Consider the following 24,190-nt stretch of genomic DNA (forward strand, 5'->3'; position numbering starts at 1 on the left):
AGACTGCTTTAAACTGATCAAAGCTGACCCCCTTATGTAACAAAATAAGAAGATGCTCGGACACTTAAGGAAACACCACAAGCTAAACAGCAGAACACTGATTATTACTGCCCTTTAAAGTAAAACCCGACTGATTCATCAGCAGGCTGAGAGATCTGCAGATAGCTAATATGGGCTGATATTATATCAGCATTGGCATTTATAAGTGCCAATAAATGAGAATTTAAAAATGGCCTCCATCAAGCACAGAGGGACTTAAGCTAACAGTATTTGCTGTTTGGTGCTGGGGAAGTAGGGCGCAGTCAGTATAATACAGTGTTTTTCTCTAGAACTAAATGTTTGTGCACCTGTTGATGAATTAAAGTGTTTTTGTTTTCCACAAAACAAGAAAAACTATTAGTGAAAAAAGAATGAAATACTACTGGTAAAGATTTTTTTTGTATCCACATAATTTTGAGCAATGCCTTTCACAAAGCAGTTATTTAAGCTGTTTGTACACAGTGTGATGTTAGCATTAGCTTGACTTTTACTTGTAAATTTGATCTTTTTTTAATGTCAGAAGAAGCTGTCATTTGCATTAAGTTTCAAATGAGCTGTGCAGTCCTGAAATTTATACCGATGATAAAAACACATTTCTGTTTACACAAGAAACCCATATTTTTCCAGATGGATCCGGGTTTTTTTTTTTTTTTTCCTATTCCAGATTCCAAAATCCTTTCTGTGTTACATTAAACCATGTTTTATCAGCTGCTGATATCCGTGTCATATTGCATGCTGACATTACCCAGCACTGACACAGCCTAACAATAGTTGATAGTTAATACCAGTGTTATACATGTGGTTTGAGAATCTGTTGTGTGGGCATGTAAATGACATATTGAGGGGGAGTGTTCATGCCTGCTCATCTCAGTGAAGACAGATACTCCTTTGTCCTCCTCTGTGGTGATTGTCACTCGCCTTAGGCTTGGCAGAGGGGGGTGCAGGGCCATGTCAAATGGATGACACCTGCAGCTGCATATGGACCAACCCTTCAGGCAGACAGACAGACAGACTCTTAGGGGAAAGCCGTCCCGGTGTGGGATCAGTACTACGACTAGTCCTAAAAGGTCAAAGGTCACCAGTATGACGACAAGGTTTGTGCTGCAAGCTTCTCCTGGCCTCAGAGGGCGGCATGTTTTTCTAATAGAGCCGCAGTGGAGCAAGGGAAGCCTGATCCTAATCTCGGGGGATAGAAATCCAATTTTCAGAGGAGACAGTTGAGAGTCTGGCTCTCCCCGTGTGAGAGAGATGACTGTCTCCCTGTAAAGCCCTCCTGCTTCAAACGCCCGAGTCCTGCTCTGTACAGCCAGCGCAGATCTACATTGATAATGACGTGAACCTCAGCAGCACAGGACCCCGATAGTTCCCCTTTAGCTCCTTGCTGCTAATGCAAAGACAAAAGGCTTTGTTCCCCGAGATGAACCAATCACCACAAGAATAACATCTCTTCCCAGAGTGTTTATATCAGGATCTGTCTAATTCATCTCACAGTAACACCAAAGCCCAGCCTTGCACGACATCCCGGTCTGTTTAGAGATATGGGATATGTGCTGCTGGCCTAGACTGTGCGATTTCATTGATTCAGTCCCCACAGTACATGACTGAATGCGCAAAGCGTGTCTGAGCGTGTGACCGGGAGGTTTACTGTTGTCTCGTCGTCAGATGACCTGACTTGGATCTAGAGTTGCAGGCAGAGCTGGAGTTACAGTCATGGGGATGCATGGCTGTGTTGCTCGAGGAAAGAAAACCCAGACTGTGACCTCAGCGGTAGACACAAGAGAAAGGAGCTGAGACAGTCGGGTAATTGCTTGTGTGTGTTGGAATCTGTGAAGGGATGGTGGCATGGCAGGAGTGAGAGAGGGTGAGAAAGTGCGAGGAGAGAAAGGCAACAACGTGACCTAATGCCAGGGAAAGATGAAGCAGAGGAATGAGAAGTACAAGAAAGAAAAGATTCTGCAAAAGCTCAGAAATACCACATCAGAGGAATAGCAAGATGTCTAAAGGACATAAATAAAACAATGCATTTTGAGACGTAAAGCACGGTCACCTGCCAAAGGTAAATAAGAGCAGCTTTGTTTTTTTTATCCCTCTTTTCTGTATGTCCAGTGATCAGTCACACAGGCAGACTGTGTGACTGATCTGCCTGGTGCTTGTATGGAAAATAGGAAACTTTCACTTTCAACAGAATTCTTTGTATAGCTTCATCTCAGTGAGGTCTACAAAATTTAAATTGTTGAAGAATTATTTGCAAGCCTGTCTCAGCCCAGGGTGTCAATTACTGCAGTTATATCAGATACCTCTGCTGTCACAGAGGGCGTTCTTTTGGCATTCTTTGACTGTGCATAAAGGCACAGCCTGCAGCAATATTGGATGCCAATAGATAACAGTCCTCTTTTAAAGAGCTACAAAGTCCACATTAGAAGGTTGGAAGATGGCAGTGGAGTAAATCAACAAGCTGGGTGTCAAAGAATCCATCTGTAAGCTTTGTGTTTTGCATTTTTCACTTATTTTTTAAAAATCTGCTTTTTACTTTTGCTTTTGTTTGTTGGGTAGTTTTAGGAACTAAAACCCACGTGTTTAGTTTTAGTACGTGTCCATATGTTACTGCTGTAGGAGAGCGAGGCTTGTCTAAAGCCTCAGTTACACAGACAGGTGATGTTGTTTAGCTGAAATTCGTAGATGCTGCTGTACTGAAAACCTCTTTGCGATTGCTTTGGTTGCTAGCAGATGTGCTTTGGATGGAAGATGCCTTCTTATGTGCCAAAACTTGCCAGCTACTCACTAAGTGGTAGAGAAACTGAAAACTGTGATGGAAACAGAAACTGTTTGGATTCAAAGTAAAAGTCACATCTTTTGAAATGTGTTGATTTCAGCAATAAGGCACAATTTTTACCTGGCCACACCCTCTTTGCAACTGATTGCATGGCGACAGGGAGGAACTGGAGGTTGCAAGTGGGCTGCTGACCAGTCTCTAGGCCTGTGTGACTGAGGCCTAACTAGTGCCTAAACCTGTTGCATCACAATCACCACAGAAGACCTTGTACTTATCTTTGACATAACAGCAGCTTTAACAAAAAGGCATTATTTGACACTTCAGGAGACTGAAATTTACAGATTGTGTGAATCTAGTTGGTTTAAATTCTGTTTGTTTGGGAGTTTAATTCAATGGCAGTCCATACTGCTCTGTGATTTTGTAACTGGTCTCACTATCATGCTAATTTATAAAATTAATTTAGCATTTTGGAAGCTTTTAGACATTTTTTTTGGACACTTCACGCAGAAAACAAGCAATCATTTAATGGAAAAATAATCAAGAGGTTATCTTATTAGCTAAATGATTCTTATCTAGTTGCAGCCTGAATCTGATAAGATTAAAAAAAATATATGTTGGATGGAAAGCTGGGACAGTTGTTTCCGTGCAAACATGCAGAAATAAACTTTACAGCCACTGAGGAAAGTTAGAGAGAGATAACAAAAGCCAAGGAAAACTAGACATTAGGAGCATGAGAGACATAAAGAGTCAGAGTTTGGCCAGTCAAGTTCAGTTCACTCAAGTTCTGTTCCAGCCACCGTTGGGCTGTGAGGTAAGTTACTCGATACCCGCCGACACCGACAGAAGCAGCATGATTGACAACGTTTCTCTCATTTATTTCCTCCCTCTGCTGCTTCACTTCCAATATTCCTCTCGTGGTAAAGTTTAAAGATGATTTTTATCTCCTCTCACAGCCTCGCAGCATCTGATAAAATGTCTTTTTGAAATATGACCCCCCGAGTCATCAGCAACAGTGGAAATACTGACATGGTTTACTTTTATCACGAATTTACCTCTGGGCCAGAATCCATCACACGGAGCGTCTGGGTGACAGGGGAGCCGAGCGTCCGTGAACAAACTGTGGACACATCTTTGCACAGATGTACACAGTCTGGAAACCACAGCATGCACACACGCACGCATGCATGCTTATCAAGACATTTAGAAGGGTGTGTGTGTGTGTGCAGTCAGATCAAGAGCAGTTTGAGACACTTGACACGCAGCAGGAAATGACAGAGCCCACCGTATCAAGACACGTGAGGTGAGGCCAGAGAAAGAATAGAGGGGAAAAAAAAATCTATTGTGGGATGAAGATAAGGCCAGAAAAAGAAAAAGAAAAAATATTCCAGAGAAAAGTGCAAGCCATTCGTCACAGCTGGAGACACCATCAGCGCTCTATTAGCTGCTCGGACCCCAGCACTACTTGAAAACTAATTAGTTTTCTTAGCTCGGGAAAACAATAACAGCAAACACCCCCAACCCCACAAACACACACACACAAATTCTAATCTTTGCCTTTCACAATCAGGAAACAGAGGAAATGAGATTTCGAAGGTGAGCAGAACAGTGCGCCACAATTCTGCAGAAATGACTGCTCGTGGCCAAATTAGACTTGGAAATACGAGGGTGACATTGACATAAAATATGGAGCAGAAATGCTTTTACATCGGGATGAGAGGGAAGTTCAGACAGCGAGATAAAGCTCTTCAGACTGAATTTAAAGGGAGATAAGAGTGGAACACCTCTGATGGAGAAACAATCGACCTTGTCAGATTGTTCATTTCTACTGCTTCGCTGATGTTTATGAATGAAGGTAGATTTAGAGAGTTAAGAGGCCACAGAGTGAATGTGAATAGATCATGCTGAGTGGGTTTGGACCAGAAAAGCAATCCTGTAACATAACTATTCGATACTTTTTACCTTTCTGATGTGGAGATGAGGTGATCATAGAGAGCTCTCAGTGCCTCCACTGGTCACGAATGTGGAGCATGCTGCAGAAGTGGTCTGACTTTCACAGAGAAGGCAAAAAACTTTTCTTTTAGGTCTTTTATAAAACATTTGTGTTATTGTGTCTGTTAATAAGTTAGCTTAACAAAGGGTTAATTATCAGATAATTATGTAGTTTAATCAAATTTGTCTGACTTGGGTGATTCAGGATTATTGAAGGACTACAAATACAGTTTCTCACTGAAACTCATGGCTGAAAATGTCAAAACTCAGAATCTCAGAAAATACAGTTTTTTGTGGGTTTTTTTTTTTTTTTTTTGGTTCAATAGCTGTAAAGAAGCCAAACTCCTTTGAATACAAACAGTAATACAATATATAGGCAATTTAAAAAAAAAAAAAAGTGATCACATTTCCAACCAAACATTCAGTGTTGGTGCCTTTTGAGAAACCTACATTTTGGCAGCTTTGAGAACAGATATTACGAGCAGAGGTTTGAGTCATTTCTGTGGGAAGAAGACTGTGACACTGTGTACTGCATGGTAGTCCCTTTCATAGACACTGATGTCAATATTTCTGACTTTGATACCTGGCAATTTTTGTTGCAATGCTGGTGCTGGCTTTTTGGTACTGGCTACAGTCTTTTTTGGTGGAAATGCATGGAGGCAGCTGTAGAGTGGGCAATAGTACTACTTTGGTTGAAGAGGCATACAAGAGGTATCATCGCTTCTGAAAGCTCCCAGCTACCATTGTCGAATCACTTTTGGAATCATAAAAAACATGTATGTCAAGTTTGGTCAGTTGCAGTGAAAAAATGGAAATCCCTAAAAGTGCTTTTGTCAAAAGCGATAAAGTTGCATGTAGGTCGTGCAGATTGGTTCAAAAAAGGAATCCACAAAGATAAACCATCAGAGACACATGGATGAGAAGCACAAGCAATGGCTGGAGATTTTTTTATTTTTAATTCTTGCTTATGCTTTGACTTTTATCTTCTGTGCAGCAGGTGGTAAACTAAAGACCCAGCAACAGCACAAACATTAACGAGTGTTGCCCACATTGCCAGTTGTTTCAAATAGTTTTGACACTGCCTCCAACTTGCAGACATATGTCTGCAAAGCTCTCTGTAGCACCCACACGTCTGAGTGTCTGGTGCTTGGACTGAGTGTAAGAACGAGTACAAGAATTACTGAAGTAAGAAAAAAGCCTGATATGGTTCAGCGCTGATGCTTGTGCTCTCGAAACTGTTTCATCACAAATTATAAAAGGTATCTTTTTTAAAATTAAGAAGTTCAAGTGTGGTTACAATTGTGACATTTTAACTGACATTTTAATTTAGAATGACATTTCCCATCATTGCGCAGCACTAGATTAGATCATGGAAGGTATTTTGATATGTAAAACTGAACCTGCCATGTTTGAAGTGTCTTTGTTTCTTAACTGCTTGTGATGTGTCCACAGCTTCCATCTCTGACGACAGAGGAAGAAGGAGCTGCCTTCGACTCAAAGTCTTCGTCAGGCCTCAGAGTGAGTCTCAGATTGTTGTGTCTGCTCTGCCCAGTTTTCCATTCTTGTTGTGTGCCGGCATATGATCGGGCTGCGTACGAGTGACGTTCAACTCGTCCAATCTTCACATCTCCTCTCTTCTTTGTTTTTCTTAGACAATTGTGTGAAAAACTCTGGGACTGTGGAGGAAGGAGTCAATTTTGATGATAACAGCCACAACTCCCTAGAACCCGGAGGTTGGTGGGAATATACTGTACAGTCCATAATGTTTGTGAGCGTGTGTTGGTGACACACACTCAACAAAATCAAACTAAATTTGTTTACCAGTTTAACATTTGGGGAGTCATGTTTTACTGAGATTTGAATTTGAGTCATTCTTCGATCTGTGATTGGAATACAAAGATGAAACCAGTGCTTTGATTAGCATAACGACTAGCGGACAGCTTCTTTGCGAGGTGTGGTGACTTCCTGGAGTCTTTGTTGGCAATAATTTATTCCACACACAACTCCAATTAAATCCCCCCCCAGTCTGTCTGCTAAGCACAGCTAATTTATGCCTGTTCAACAGAGACACGACAGTGATATCATTTTTTCAAATAACGTTCAGAAAGAACTTGGACGTAGGATAGAGGGATGGATTTTTGCTTAGAGATAAAGGGCGTGAGCCATAACGCTCTAAAGATAAGCCATGGAACTGGCTCTTAGAAGATGGCTGAAAACATCAGATTTTGCTATTATGGTGTATTTTTTTAGCACCTTGGACTTCCAGTGAGCTGTTAGAAAGCTAATGTTAGCTGTTTGTTAGCAAGTTAGTTAGCTAAGACACTTGCATATATGCTAAAGTTATTCATTGCATATTCATTGCATACTGGTTGAATATTTAATAAAAGAGAAACACACACATCCAAAAAATTAACCTGGGTGCGGGATCCAAACAACACTCAATGAAAAAGGCAATATGAATGATGAATGAGCATCATATTCCATAGTAAAGTTTACTATGGAATATGATGCTCATTCGATACATTTTTTGGACATTAGTCTTCTCAGGAGTGGCAACCGACTTGAAACTGATTTATTTTGCAAGAATACAGATAAGAATACAATCCTGCATGGATTATCCTTTCATCCTCCGGTCTTAAAAAAGAGCTTACCTGTGTCTCAATTTAATCGTATTTGTCGCATTTGAAGTTCTAATGAAAAGTTTCACATACAATCTGACATTTTAGAAAATCGTTTTAAAGCACGTCAATACAAACAGGCGTGGATTACTGAAGCACGTGCCCGTTTTTCTCATTTGTCGCAACTTGACCAGTGTTGCCAAGTCCGCTTATTATAAGCGACTTTGGGCTTGTTTTTTTCTAAAGTCGCTTGCAAATCTCGTGAGTCACGGGTTGCGTTTTTTTTTTTTGGGCTTGTTTTTGAACGTGGAGTTGCTTATTTGGGCTTGACTTTCTTTCTGAGTGAAACTCCTTGATTATCTCTCGGCGCCCTATAATAAAGCAAAAGACGAGTGGCAGGTAGTTTGTCCCTTCCAAGCCCCCGTTTCCTGTTAAACGCTCCTGCACAAGTTGACCGGGCGCACACCCAAACAAACACTCATAACAGCCCAGAGTGAGGAGGCAGCGCAAGAATGAACTCCAGTAAGCGTGGAAAATATAGAAAAAATATAATAAAGAGTTGGAGAAAGAGAGCGCACTTACAGAATGGATCCGAGCTCAGATGACAGTGGCGCTAAAAGTGGGTATGCACTATATGCAATGCATAGGGATGCCGCACAAGAGGGGGGCGTCAAAATGATGGGACGAAATTATTTCTCTAGTCGGCATTTTCTGTATTTAACAGCTGTGCATATGATTAGGCACCCCTGTGCTCCTTCACCTCCCCTCCTCCTGCCCCCCCCCCAAAAAAGAAAAAAAAAATTGTGTCCGCATACACCTCTGAAAGTAGCTGCGGTCCTAATGGGAGACGTACCAAAGGCATTCCCCAGATTTTGCAAGTGTGAAATATGTGCTCACCATGCTGATTTAGTTCAACATGCTGATACAGAGAAGCACACACACAAAAAACTGTGCACCCTTCTCTTCTATGAGGCTAAGAGCCATGGGTTTGACTGCTCCAAAACACAATGAGACAAAACAAAGAAGTGAGCTATACTACTATAGAACTATACTGTTTAAAAGTGGCCTCAGTTTTACACAATGTTGTGGGTTGACAGTTGGGCTTCTTTTGGGCTTGTTTTCATAGAGCTGGTTGCTTGTTTCTGTCGCGAAATCTGGCAACACTGAACTTGACTGTTTATATTCTACCAAAGCTATAAAGGAAAGCAATAGTATCAATTGCATTATTCAGTATTCCCCTTATTCGACAGTTAAAAAATATCATACATAAACATTGGCAAATTATTAGTTCTGATCCTTCTCTTAAATCTTTACATTCGTTGCCTACATTCGTTTACAAGAGACCTCCCAATCTCTGAACACAACCGCACTGATAGACCCTTCGGTAATTACCGGTGCGGACACTGCACTCAGTGTAATTTTACATGTCATATGACTACCTTCCTCATCCACGGTCAGGAATGCTCTTTACTATAAAGAGTAACATTACATGTGAAACTAATAATGTGATTTATATGTTGAAATGTCCATGTGGTCTGGCGTATGTCGGCAAAACCACGCGACCACTGAAAACTCGTATATCTGAGCATCGGTCTAATATCCGCAACCATAACACTAAAAGTTCTGTAGCATTGCACTTCACACAGGCCGCACATAGTGTTTCTTCATTGCAGTTTTTTGGCATAGAATCTGTCACCACGCGGAGGTGACATTAATTCCATCTTACTGAAAAGAGAAGCTTATTGGATATTGACACCCAATACCCTTTCTGCGTTTTGACTCAATGAAGATTTTGATTTAAGACCCTTTCTGTAATTACCCTTTTGGTCAGTTGCCACTTCTGGTATATAGTGTAATGTTTTCTATCTTTGTGTCGGAAATTTGACTGTTTCCAGTTTGATATAGACGATGTCTAACAATAACATGTGTACATATGACACTGTACTGTGGGACCTTTGTTTGTGGATCAGAGATGAATTTTTAGTGTATATCTTTAATGGCTTATTTGGTATTTGTATTTTTATTTATTTGTATTTTTCTTTCCCTCATTCTGATATTGTGACGAGGATTGTTGTAACGGTGTATTCTTAGATGTTTTTAGGTATGCTACACTGATGTGAGGTTTTAAAAGTGGTCTTTCCTATTTGTTTCTAAGACCAGTCTGGTGTTCTTTGTCCTATATTTTCCTTGGACATTGAATGGCACCTGTTACTCAATTTCTTGGTGACGGGTGGGTATTTAAACAGGTGTGTAGCATTACCTTGTTAAGTCTGAAGAAGGGCATTTCAGCCCGAAACGTTACTTCTTTTAAATACTGATGGATTAAAATTTCACAAGGAGCTTGTTGGTGTGCGGACCTCATCCTTTTTCATACTGGTTCAATATTGTCATAAATTAAGCCTAATTTAATCTCTTTGTATCTCTTGTCTTATGGCCAGTGCATCCCACCCCGCTGCAGCTTTGAAAGCTTGGTAAAGCTATTTGTGGGTGTTTTGTTGCCTTAATGTTTCTGCTGATAATCTTAATGCTTCAATCATAAAAATGTGTCTGTCGCAAATTCATGTGAACCAGAAATTAACTACTCACAGTCAGAGTCCAACCAGAACCTCAGATATGAAATAGAAATTTAGAAATTCCTTCACAAATAATGACGTGTTTTAACTGCATTTTAACTGCAATAGGTGCTCTGCAACCTTGCTTTCATATAGGAATACAATCAGGATAGAACCAGCTGGCAACTAGTTGTGTTGAGTCCTCAATGAGGGCAGACGAGTTGCGCTCACAGAACCATCCAAAAAGTAATCACTCAGAGGTTGAGGGTGTTCTGGGCGACCAACCAGGTGCCGCAACTACTGCAATCACTGGCAGCCACAAATTTTCCCGTCCTATTTTTACTCTACTGTGAGTCATTAATGGGTCAAATACACAATCAAAATTTTTCCATTATTAGTCAGTCCACCACAAATGGTGATTCCAGAATCAGCCACATAATTTTACCAATTTCGACAGTTTTCTGTGTTAATTACGCTAATTTTCATCTGTTTGCTTTTAGATGGCGTTAGTCACGAGTCACCAGAGCCAGCAAGAAGAAACGTGAACTCTGCTGGTCGGTGCCAGACTTCAGCTCTCCTGCTCAGCTCCACCCTCATGCTCCTGGCTGCCATCTTGTCTTTATAGCGGCGAGTTGTAGAAATCAGGGATGGACTGGACCACAGGCCGCTCTACCCTGCAACCTCTCCCCTCAAGGAGCACTTTTTAAAAAAAAATTAATAAAAAAAAAAAGAAATACAACAAATCACTGACAATCTCTCATTACAAAGAGAGAGGAAGGGACTTCGGTGCTGAAGCCTTCGATGTTTTTTGACTTTGTAAAATGCCAACTAGTTTGATTTTTGACTTTCTGGCGAGTGCCGACGGTTGTGGCGCCCTGCGGCGAAAGGGTCTTTTACCGGTTCGCCTTGCTACCGTTCAAAGTATGCAGATATTACACCTTTTTTTTTTCTTTTTGCATATAAAACAAGCACAGAAACATGCTTTGAAACACATAAACACACGGGACACAATGTCTACACAATCAGTACACTTTCTAGCGCGAATGGCAAAGAAGCACAGCAGGACCCCTCAGAAGTTTACAGATGAACTGTGTTTTTTTTTTTGTTGTTGTTTTTTTGTTTTTTACATTACATAACCTCCAACATGTAACATGATTAAATATCACTTCAAAGCATAAGAAGATCCTGGAGCGACACATCAGCAGAAAGGAAAACCAGGAAGGATGATATTTGTGGCGTGGAGGTACCGGGCAGGCCTCTGATGGATTAACCTTTCTCTCAGGTTAAAAAGGATGCATTGTCTCAGACTGTGGAGGACCCTTATTGAGAGATTTAAAAAAAAAAAGGAAAAGTTAAAGAAGCACTCATCTTTTAGTGTTTGGATGGGGGGGGGGGCGATTTCAATGGTTGATTAATGTATGTGTTTGTTTAATTTTTTTTTAACAAATCACATAATTCAATTGTAGCAGCCGACACGGGTGTACAGTAAAATATTGAAGCAGAGCGTAGAAGTCGATACAGTTTTTTTTTTTTTTTTTTTTTGCCTGGCAAAATGTATTTTCCTATTTATTGTGAAGTCCTTGTGCTTTTTTTCCTGTTCTGGTCCGGTCTGTAAGTACAGTAGAAAGGCAATAAAAAACAAACACACTTACCCGTTAAGTTAGTTTATATTACCCACAGTTCATTTGATACTATTAAAGAAAAAAACTGTTTTATGTATCTGTTTGGACTGCTCGCTGATGATGGGTTTTCATTGTTTTTAACAAAGTCTGGGAAGAAGAAGATGAAGAAAAAAAAAGTCTGATGTGCTATCAGGGTGTAGAAATCATAGAATATTTGTGTTTGAAATGTCATTAATGAATGTCACAAATGTAGTTTTACTGTTACACTATTGTTTTTGTGAATCACTGTCATAACACAAAACTATTGTAAATAGAAGGCAAAGTTCAGGGATGTGTCCATGCCCAACATGAGGTTTTGTTTTGTTTTTTAAAATCAGGGAGGCTCTCTTCCTCGAATAAAGCAGAAATTTCATGTGGCGAAAAAGTTTCAGTGAGACGGTGAGCGAGTTAACAAAGCAGGTGGAAGAAGTGGGCGTAGGATGGTTGGGACTGTGATTCATTTACTCTCTTTGATGTCGTGTTAAGTGGCGTCTGTACAGAAAATACACCGTGGGCACCCTCGTACCAGTTATTTCTGGAATGAAAAAAAATCGACCACCAGGGGAGATGGAATAAACAGAAGGTGGTGTCCTGTTCTCTGGGGGCAAACGGAAACTGACCCGAGAGCGGGGAAAGAGAAGAAGAGGGTGAGATGTGAAGCGCTGTAGTGCTCCCTGCTGAGATCAATAATGCTCTTCTATTTTCTCCTCATGCAGCAGGAACATGTGGTAAACAGATCCTACCTTCACATTCACTCAGCGCCAAATAAAACAGCCCAGCTAATGCCACTGCTAAACAACACCTGTAGTACCTGCTTGCTGGAAGAGTGTCAGGGCCACTTTTTTTTTTTTTTTTTAAAGATAATAATCACAATACTAATTTTTAAGCTTCAGAGTTACAAATAAAGATGAGAATTTAAGAATATAACAAAATTAAATAGTATGATGTATCATTAAAAAGCCACTAGAACAAAGCACAATTTTACATGTAACTATATGAAAGTAAACATGTACAAATTTACTAGTAATATGAAAACTTACCAGTTTATTCCCATAAAAATTAAAGTACTGCAACATCTTTTCCCCCTTAAATGGACACGTCAAACTAAACTGAAACATACATTTACGTTGTTCATCTGGCTACGGTACTAAATATCCATTTAGATCATTTCGGTTTAAGTTGCCCTGGTTTAGAGATGAACTACAGAGATGTCTTATTTCTCTTGAATATATTGGAACTAAATGACAAGAGCCTTGTGCTCAAGATGCTAGACACATTTAAAAAACTTGGGAGAAATTCATCTTTAAAAAGATCTTTCTACCAAACTACACCAGCCAAGCAAAGAAGGTGTCCAGCTAGCTAACGACACCTTCAGCTGAGGCCGGGCGCCATGTCACAAACACGTGCTTTGGTCGCAGGTAGACGGTGATATGGTTGGTAGGTGTACAGTTCCTGCGTGACTAATCAAAACAAAGTTTATGGGCTGTTTTTTAAATAAGCAGGTTATGATGCCTAGAAAAAGATGCTGCTGCAGCTTTTTAAATATATATTTTTGGGACTTATTTTTGGTTCTGTTATAGGTATCTGCATTATTATTATCTCAAAAACCTTTAATGGCTGGGGTTATGATTTCAATCTATATGGATAAATAGTGCCACAAATCAGAGGAAATATATATAAGTTTGATTTGGGGGGTGAACTGTCCCATTAAAAGTGGCCCTAACACTGCATTACAGTGCAAAAAAAAAACCCTCTTTGACATAAGAAAAAAAAAACAATTTATAACTTTTTATATAGTTTATAAGTTGCTTGCTTAAAGGGCCAAGACGAGACCAAAAAGAACAATACTGACTTTTAGTTTTCCTTTGATCCTCTGTGCCTGGCAAATACAAGGACCACACCTTCAGAATGTAAACTGAAGCTGATGTGTAAAATTGGTGGAGTGTCCCTTTAAATGATAACGTATTTGTTCTACAATTACTTCCTTCAAATTACAATATAGTGCGCTTTTTTGTTAGTTTGATTCTGTTGTCGCTTTCCCTCAGGAAGACAAAAGGCAGAAGAATGGGTTTTATTTGTTTCTTTAAATAACAATATTTGCATTAAATAATCTCAGATTAGAGTATTTGCTGTCTTTGCCATTGCCATGTTTTATTTCCTTTAAAAAATGGGATCCTATTCCTGCTGCATTACTATATTTTTGAGCTCAAGTAAAGTAGCTTCGAAAACTAACTTTGTCTTATTGCTGCCTGAAACAAGCCATTATAGCGCCTCTCTCTTAAAGGTCACCCTCCCTTTAACTTTCTTCTGATTGGCTGCCGCTCACAAACAAGTTGGAAACTTGGGCTTAGATGACCATATTAGGATTATCCGCACTCTGTGACATCACAGAGAGCCAAAAGAGGAGAAACCTGTCTGAAACAGAGTGCGTAGAGCAGTCTAAAGCCTGAGCTTTCGGCTCACATGAATTACTTATACATGCTGATGTCATTTGAAACTTTAGCCATACTTAATGTGAACATCCACTATTGTGATAGTATATATATGACAGAAAATGAGGGAGAAAAAAAAGGCATATGAGGTCTTATTAAAAACTGAGATGAGAATGTGAGGGAGACAAGAACAGAGTGTAAAAGCATTATTATTTTCAGGAGGACCAGGAAATTCATAATCTGAGGTGACAAGTTATTAATAAAGCGGCACAAGGGAAGTACACCGAGCACCTGAAGGGATTTTTTTTTTCGGGAGCTTAGATTTATTTATTTCCTCCTAACACAGCCTCGCCACACCATAAGCACTGGTACCTTTTAGCTTGGCCAACATTAAAAGTCCACCATCACTGAAATTATCGCCTTCAGCCACACTATGTTGAACCCCCCCCGAAACAATCTGTTTTGTGGATACTGTGTATCCAACAGTCAGTCTGTTGTAACATACAGTGTTATTTTTTCTTTTCCCCCTCCTTCCACACCTTTTTTAAAGGGCGATTTAACTGACACATTAATGTTATTTAGAAAGAAAAAAGTTTAATACAAACAAATGCAGACTTTCATTTTATATGTCTTTTATACGAACCAAGAAAAACAAACAGGATCATCGTTGCACCCTCTGTATCTGTAAAATATGTTTGTGCAAATGTGGCACATATCAAACATGCAGTACAGTTACAATCATGACTCGGACAGCCTGAAGAGAGAGACCAAACGGATGTCCAAGAGCTCAAATATCTGTGTTCCTTTTGTTTTGTTAAAGCAGTCTCGATCATTTTATCATCGCATCCAGAGTGTCTTTAAAGGTGGAGGATGTTCTTTATTTCCGTTTGCTTATCTGCACCTCCAGCTGTTTCCGACACGTAACAACGATTATCGGTGTAAAAGCTCACTGTGTTTGTGGCAGAAGAAGACAGTCCCACATCAAATGCTGATGTTTTATGTGTTTTTGAACAAACTGTGCTGCAGGGAGGGCAGGTAATGTGCTCTAACCTAATTCTGTTACAATGTAGCTTGAAGCTAACGCCACTGTTTGCAGCATCTGTTTCCCATCCTCCGTGTCTGAAATACAGATGGGTGCTTTTTTTTTTGTCGGTCCATCTAGGAATGGGAAGCTTTTTGTTAGCCACAACTGTGTTTTTCCCTCCCCCAAGTAGACGTGGGTGTGCCACCAAACTGCACATTTCTTTTAACATTGTAGTAACTGTACCTTGTGCCTATGAGTCCCATCCTCTCCTGTACTCATCTAAACTATTCTAATGTCTGTTTCCTGCTCAGTCCTTCACTAGAATTTTTCTACAAAAAAAAAAAAAAAAATAGGGCAATTTCTTTGTAAATACACGTGTTGGAGCAGCTATGACTAACTAAAACAAAAAAGATTTAATAAATATTTCTTTGTCGTTGTAGTTATTGTGTCTGATTTCTTTTATTAATCGTTATGTAAATGAGTGACAGTTTGTGAAATGGAAAGAACATCAAAAAGGCGTGAAGGCTTCGTTGCGGCAGCTCGAGCAAGCGCTTGGATGTTTGTCTTGGTTGTCGTTCGATGCATAATCACACGGGCTGAGTCCGGGGGAAGTGGGTGAACAGCTGTTTCTCCATAATCTGGAGGTAATTCACAGTCTGAAAAAGCACAAAACAGAAACAGCTTCAATTAATCTTGCGGGAATGTGCAGCGCTTCGGGGAGCTCTGCCAAGAAAACTCTGTCTCACACGCTCTTTTGCTCCTCGCTCCGCTCTGCCTCTCCTGCTGTCTGGTTTAATTTCTCAATTTCTGTTCTTTCCTCCCCTCCCTTTGTATCTGTAGTCCAGATAAAGGTCTTGTGCACGCTGTTTTTTAGCTAAATGTAACAACCTTTTAGATAAACAGGAGTGACGATGTAGGTGGGGTGTTTAACAGCACACTGTTGGATGTAATCTTTAATGCATGTAATGTATTTGATGGAAAATGCAGACTCATACCTAAAGAACAGAATATTTTACCAGCACAGACTGTATATAAAGATGGTTGTAGCCTCGGTGGCGTATCTGACTGTGATTGGGTTGATAGCCAATCCTTCTGACTCTAATAACGACCATAATTTACAAAATGAACATTGTGTTTTATTCAGTATGCCTGAAGCCAGCAATCGGGCCCATAAACTCATCAGGAAAGCATCTGTTGAAGTCACAAAGCCATGGAGCTGAAGGTTGTTTTCTCCTAGACTTCCACATAACTGGAAGTTTTTCTTGCAGCCAGAAGGGTCACCCTCTGCTAGCCATGAAAGAAAATGCAGAGCTGGAAACTAGGTCCATCTTTTATGCCATCTATATTACCAATGACTTCCGAAACAATGCAAGTGTAAAGATATTTGGAATGTTGATGCCAGTAGTGAAGCAGTGTGAAGATAGAAAATAATTTAGAGACACCACAAACATGACTCAAACAAGACTTTAAACAGGAAACCCATTGCTCTTGTGAAAGCACTGGTTTTAGATATAATTATTTTATATTATATTAAGTCACCATATGTGTTAACCCTAGCTGTACTCCTACAATAATGCTATACTTTGGAGAAAGGTAAAACTGATGTTTTTGGAAAGACTGAATAGTTTTTGGTGTATCCACTTGGAATGATTATTTTGGCTCCCTGATTGCCAAGAGCTCTGACACACAAAAATGTGCACAAACATTGTCCCAATTACTTTTTGCCAGTGACCCTCCCATCTCTGTACAGCTGACAATGAGCCAGCTAAACAACAACAGCTGGTTATAAGCTAATATTATGCTAGCTAATCTTAGGCTCGAGTGTCCTTAAATAAATATCCCTTTGATAAACAGTTTGATTATATTCTAATATCGTATTCACTCAGTGTCCAAATCCAATAATATTGAGTCTGCTTCAAAGACAGTTTCACTAGCACCAGCTAACAGCAGCTAACAGTGGCATCTAGCTCAACAAACACATTAGAAAAGTGGCTACCAGCTTAAAAAAAAAAAAAAAAAAAAAAGAGTATATGAACTAACAGCAAGTTGACAGAGCACACCAAGATCCAGATCTGCAGAGCTTGTGTTATGAATGCCCCATACAGCAGTGAGAGGCAACGAAGCTGAAGAAAAAGACCCGACAATGCTCTGACAGACCAGCATCTGACTACACTTGCACTCAATGTGGCAAAGACTGCCCCTTCTATACGCTTCTTCAGAGACATCCAACACTCTTATCAGCGCAACTCCATAGTCTCCCAAGACTGATAGATGCCTCCTGCTAGGGTAAGAGTTAGGTTTAGGGTTGGAGTAATTACTGATGATGACTTAGACCTCAGAGGGTTACAGGAGAGGATTTTTGGTACACCTTCTGGTTTATTTTTTGGAGTCTGATTATTAAAAACACCATTGTCATTCTCATATCTTGAACTAGTCTTGGATAGTTTGGAGCTGTGAACTCTGAGGAGAAAAATCTTTATCAGTGTCTCACTTGAAGGAGCACTTTAAGAGAGTGCAAGACTAAGATAAGAGCTTTTGAGAGACATTTACAATGCAGAAAAGGGAGAGCTGTGTGATGAAACTCCACTCAAGTATAAATTGTGGTCTGTCTACCTTTTAAAATACTTAAGGTAACTTTAATGATGCAACAAACTATTTGAGTGCCAGCAAGAAAAATAATGATATTGTAAAAGGTACTGCATTTACCTTTGGCTGCATATCAGTTTGCAATTAACCATCTAGCAGAATAAAAAAATGAAAGATCAGAATAGGAAAGAAAGACTGACGACAAGTGCGATATTCCCGCTGACATTTCACATCTTTAGAATGTTTTTTGGCTGATGCACCTGCACTTCAGACATTACATGTTTGACCTTTTTGAGATCTTCCCTCCTGTTGTTCTGGTAGCTCATCGGGAGCCACTGATTGGCAGACCTCTTCAGATTTACAGATTTGTGCTGCTCATTGTTATTCAAACGATGAGCCGCCTTTACAGACTGGCTGTGACTGGCATTGCGTTAACCATAATCAGTTTCCAGTGTTTTGGCTACCTCCTGTAGCCTGTGCGTTCCCTGCTGACAAACGCCAGATTGTGGGAATGTCTCAAACTGGACTTCCCACTGATATCCACGCTCTCGTTATCTGTGTTTTGGGTCTGAGTGAAATATATCTGTCAGACACTCACACTTCCTGTTCTGTCTGTTCTGTGCTTATGAACTGTGATTATAAGTAAGCCATCATGAATACGGTGTCAGGACATAAACATGCAATCAGTCTCTCTCTGGAGGAATAACCAGTCTGGTTACTCTGATATTTAAACACCTTTTGTATGATTATGGAGGATAAATCCAGGAATATGTTTACAGTGACAGGATTAGACTACAGACAGATTCACTCTATCTGCTCTGCTGTTGCATAGATCAACTTAAGCTTCTGATTATTACAGTATGAGGGATTCCTTTACAACTCACTGCATTTCCAATGTATCCCCCTTTTTTTTTTGTTGCAATTACCAGCCTTGTTTTAGCATTTTAGCCATTTTTATACTGACGGTGGGATAATTCAGTGCTGAGCATGAGCTCACAGCTGATCATCTGTGTGTAATCCTGGATTAAACCACCTGAGAGAGTAAGGGAGGATAAGAAGAAGAGGCTGGTGAATGGGAAGCCCATTTCTATAAACCAGTAAAGGCCTAGAAGGTGTTTTCTGTCAGCTTCTCTATTTGCAGCACACCTCACACATCACACGCCTTAGCAGGAGGTGCAAGGAATGTCACTTTCATTAACTCAGCTGCAATGATACCTGCTACCTTGAGACAATATCAGCCTCGGGAAGTGGAGTCTGCTAGTTTTTATTTAGTCTTAGAGCTCTGGAGATAAAGTGGAGTCTGAAATAGCAGCTGCAATGGGAGTTCTTGTTTTTTAGATGGTCCAAATGTATTTGGACAGTGCTCCTCCAGGTTTTTGGTCCTGTTTCATTGGTTGAGCACACAATGTTTCAGACAGCACTTTAATTTGTGTTTAACCCTTTCCTGTTTTAACAGGACAATACCCAGTGCCTTGCCTGCATTATACTTGTTGGTACCTTTTAAAGCAATCAAACTCTGGTTTGTCACAGCCTCAGGCCCTCTTGCAGTGGTGCTGTGTGCATTTTGTGTAGCAGGAGTTCCTATGGTGAGCTTACACCTTGTTCCAGAAAGCAGGTTTATTGAAAACTCTCAGTTTGGTAATCCTGGGATGAGGGAAACTCTGGGTTTTCTGTTCAGCCAACTTAAGCTCAGCGACCGATACCTGTGTGAGAGTCTGTGAACCTGACCTGGCAGGTTTCTCTCAGACTCCTCCCCTCCAGCTGCGCCTGGATCAGCTGATTGACTCATTCATGTAGTCGACGTTAAGACACATACCAAAGTGCAAACATCTGCAGAAGTGTATGTTTTTCAAAACACTAAAATCTTGGTTTGTTGTTATATTTAACACAAGCATGTCTGTCGTAATGTAAAATCTACAGGCTGCGTCTTTCTGACTGTAATTCTGTGGACAGTAAGGCAGCTGTCAGGCAGATCCCCAGCAATGAAACTTTTAGTGTGGTGGCAATTATTGTTTCAATAAAAATAAATCTGCATGACACTTTAGACACATAACACACCAAACAATAATCAATCGTTTGTCATGCTGTCACTCGATGTGGTCACACTGATGGAAAAATGTGTCATCTTAGTCGGCATCTTAGAGATGATTTGAATATGAAAATAAAAATGAAAGTTTAAACATGTTTTTAAAGGCTGCAGAGAGTCTGATAGTATTCTGAGTGGATTTCATGTTGAAAACATATTCCGTCATTAAATTACATCAAGTAGGATTTTGAAAGGCACAATGGATGAAAGTTTAAACTCTAAACCTCAACATCATTTTCACTGAAAATCACCTAAATCAGTTTTACTGGGTTTGACTGATGTCACAGGTAAAATGTTTCCAGGCTGTTTGATGCATATTTTTTATCTTCACTTTCTATCATCTGCATTTTGTCCCTGTCAGGTTACAGCTGAATAATTAGATTTAAAAATCAAATATAAAATTTGATAAGATCTCTTCTGATAATGAAAATTAACGTCACGTAAATGATGATTAAAATGACTTTTCTCCTGCTTTTTGGTCGGCATTGACACACACTCATTTTCATCAGTCCATCTCATCCATTTTTGTCCCCTTATCCAGTTCAGGATAGCGGTGGGGCCGGAGCCTGTTGGTGGGCTAACACAGAGACACACAACCATTTACACTCACACCTGAATGCATGTCTTTGGACTGTGGGAGGGAAGGGAGGGAGGGAACCCATGCAGGCAAACTCCACACAGGAGGACCTGAGCCAGTCAGTGGATTCAAACCCCCTTTTACTGTGAGTCAATATTGCTAACCGCCACACCTCCACACTGCCCATTCCTCAATCCACTGGATTAAGATGGTGCCACAGCGAATCTTGGTATTAGGACTCTGTTGATGGTTTTCTCTAATCACACAGGCTGAACTTGCTTAGAGAATACTAAACTTCTGAGAAATCTTAGAATGAATGAATTCAGAGTTTAGGCTTAGACTCAGTTTGTTGGACCTGCTGTCAGGAACAGGTCCCTGTCAGTGTTTTGCAGAACTGTCTGAACTCCACTCGTGCTGCTGCCTCTTCCTGTGATGGTGCCAGTGCTGTTTCCACCTCACATGTCCACTTGGTTCCTTTTTGTTTGTGTTTTGACTTCTCATCATGTTAAATAATATTAAATATAATAAATGCCTGTCATTAGAAAGTTTTATTTTTTTTATTGCACTCTGGAGAATCAACAAATCAGTTCCTCATCCTTCAACAAGAGGCATTTATTAACATTTCCTTTTGTTACAAAGTCTGTTACATTTGGACTACATATGGATGGAAACCCATCTACACTGGAAGACTGTGGACTTTGCCTCAGGACATCCTGATAGCTGTCAGGATTTGAAAGTTAAGCAGCAGTCTTAAACCAAATTCAACACATCTGTGAGTGCAACATCGGCCTCCACACACACACTCTTTCTGCTGACTGGGAAGTAAACGGACAGGACTCCCCATCCCTGCCAAGCGACTTTAAACGGTTCCAGGTCCATCTTCAGGCATGAAACCATGATTACATATATGTAAACATTGATTGTTGGTGCTGTTAAGTGGATCAGTGACATCTGCCTCGTGTCTCAACAGACTCACAGTAAGAATTTATGACTTAATCTAACAGTATCCATCTCACGAGGCAAAACATTTACATAGTCTGATCCTGGTATTAGATGAGGGAAAAAATAAAAAAGACAGCTGATGGATGTGTATATTCAGGACATGGTTATGTCCACTAGAATAAAAAAAAAAATTAAGGCTTAAGGGATACATGAAGGCTCCGAGGTTAAAATGTGATGCAAGACTGGGCTGAAATATTTCAACATCTAACATACTTAAGAGACAAGAAGGTTACGAGTTTGACACCTTCTAATTCACAACCCTTCATTTCCCTGATTAATTTTCCTTTCGTCTTGGTCTTCAAAACGCCTCGTGAGACTCGTGTTAATTTGATCTCACAGGAGAGCCCCCCCTATAATATCTCCACTTTAATTCTCAACGCTTCCTCTTCAAACTTTTATTCCTGTCCTCTCCAATTTAGCTGAAGGCTTGAGCAGATGGAATGAGGCGACGGGCCACGGCAAATGAATCATTTTAGGGGAGCGAGACGTTAATATCAGCAGCCAAACAATCGCAACCCCTCTTCAGAATCGGTGACCTTCAACCGCGTGGCAGTGCAGCCGCAAACCCCGAGGACAAACTCATTTCAGAAATCATCATGGAAAATCATGTTGGCCGTGTGCGCGGACAGCCGGGGACAGGCTGTATTACTGAACTCCCCCGTATTCCCATAATAGAGACCACACAATGGCACGCTGGCCAATTCTCTACCCCGCTGTTAAAATGAAGCCCTATTCAGTTTTATGTAGGCCATCTGTAAGTCTACTCAAACCCAAAAATAAAGACTGAGTGGAATAGAACATATTCATTGCGCTGTGGACGGCTCCGAGATGAATGGGATCTCTGAAAGGAGGGAGAGGGAGGCAGCGAAAACACAGAGCAGCACTGTGATTGACTCAAGGCCACTGAAACTGGCTAAATCTATTATTCAGACACATACATGACTGCAGGGCACAGCCCATGCATTTAGGGGGAAAATAAAATCAATAATTGCTAAATTGCCTCTTGTAATGGTGCAGCACGGTATGGAAAATTGTGATTGATCATTAGTTATTCCTCTCTACTTGAAAGCCCCCAAATCATATTCAGTCTGCCATGAATCTCTGTGTTGTGTTTTATGTCATGTTAGAAAAAAAAAAAAAAATTACTGTTGCATTAAATCACTGAGCTGCTGCTGTGTGGTTTGCACAAATAAGGCCAGTGGGATGTTCTGTTGCATTGGCTGTTTTTTTTTTCCTGCTGAAGCAAATAGTGTGGTTTTTGCAGGTCCAGCTGAACAGCGCCTGAAAAATGCACAGCATAGCATTATGCCAAAGGTTAGGGGAAAGGTAGCCATCTATCTATAGACTGTGTATAAAAGATGAACTGTGCAGAAGCACCTTAAACCTGCATTCTTTCTAATGGAGCGGAGGGGGCAGCTTCATTGGCTTCAAAAAGATAAGAAAAAAGATAAGAAAAGATCAATAAGCAGCATAACGAGGAGTTTAGTTTAAAATTTTACTGAATAAAACATGATGTTCCTTTTATAAATTAGGGTCCATGTTAGAGTAAAAAGGGGTGGCAGATTTCACTGTGTGATTGAAAAATAATTCACTTTGATAGCGCCGTGTCCTTCAGTTACCCTCGCCCCTCGCTTTTCATGTCTGGCTTCAGAGCACACTAATTCTGAGGTTTTACAGCTGGACTTAGCTAAACCGTACCTGCCAACAAATTCCATTTTTAAAATTTTCTCTCTCTAAAGTTTGGATGTCATACAAATTACAGAGAAACAGACAAATGGGAGGGCAAAGGAAGATGGCCTTAAAACACAGGATAACCCAGGAAAAAAAACAGGAGTGTTGACAGGTGTGCAAACCACTGGGTGGTGTCATGGTGGTGCCATCGTTTATATACAGTCTGTGTAAGCAAACAACATGGATTCTGAATCTTAATTTAAACACTTTTTATATTAATTTGTTCATAAAATGAATAAATAAACATATTAAAAAAAAGCTATTTTAAAAAGGCAATCCCTAAAAGTACTGTCCCCCCGTGGGGTTGCTGTTCTTGTTTGTTTTTCATCTGGGAGGCGACAAATCTAAAGAGACAAAGAAAAACTAAATACGTGGCTGATGGTAAGCAGCAAAATATTTTCAATATTTGTTATAGAGAAGAAGTAAAATTAGGAGTGAAGATGTAGGTATTTGTTTAAGAAATAGTACTAACAGTAGCAGTGTTGATGTAGGGTACAGTAAGTGTTTTGAAACACCTGATGCCTCTGTGCAGCCTTCAGCAGCGTGTTACAGTAACTGTTACACAACAACAACATGAAGCTGAAACACATGGGACAACAGAGGCTGCAGGCAGTCCACGGGCAGGTGTTCTCCCAGCGCGGGGCCTCAGGAGGCCGCCTGGCACTCAGGAACACACACAAACACACACACACACAAACACATTTATGACTTCAGAGGACATTACTTTGACTTACATTAATATCCTGGTAACATACTGTAAACTTAACCTCTACTTATCTAAAGCTAACTCGAACCTTAGAACACATCTTCAGCTTGAATTTGAATCATTTACTTGCTTTTTGTCCATAAACAGTGGCTATGTAAACACATGCAGGTCCCCACAACATGAGGAATGCCTAGACAAGACACACACACACACACACACACGGTTACTGTATGTTGAAACACACACAATTCCCAACAATGTAACCGCATGGGATCCCAGGAGCCATCTCACAGACAGGGCACGTGTACAACACACACAAACAGCTAGTCGCAGCAGAGACGCCCCCCCGCCCGGGTATAATTGGTGAAAAGTGGTACAAAGTAACTGGAACAGTCACAGGAGTTGTGCGGGTAA

The 24,190-nt window shown here is 40.3% G+C and overlaps 1 protein-coding gene across 1 annotated transcript in view; it reads left to right on the plus strand.

Moving 5' to 3' along the window:
* The window catches only part of LOC115789590 (ephrin-A5b-like), an 84,092-nt gene extending 68,614 nt beyond the window's left edge, over positions 1-15,478 (plus strand). The window contains exons 3-5 of the mRNA XM_030743067.1: positions 6,254-6,319; positions 6,454-6,534; positions 10,472-15,478. Coding sequence (XP_030598927.1) covers positions 6,254-6,319; positions 6,454-6,534; positions 10,472-10,596 — 272 coding nt within the window. The 3' untranslated portion in view covers positions 10,597-15,478. The remainder of the gene's footprint in view (positions 1-6,253; positions 6,320-6,453; positions 6,535-10,471) is intronic.
* The last annotated feature ends 8,712 nt before the right edge of the window (positions 15,479-24,190 follow it).

Source organism: Archocentrus centrarchus, chromosome 12 (genome assembly GCF_007364275.1).
Source record: "Archocentrus centrarchus isolate MPI-CPG fArcCen1 chromosome 12, fArcCen1, whole genome shotgun sequence".
NCBI classification, from domain to species: domain Eukaryota; kingdom Metazoa; phylum Chordata; class Actinopteri; order Cichliformes; family Cichlidae; genus Archocentrus; species Archocentrus centrarchus.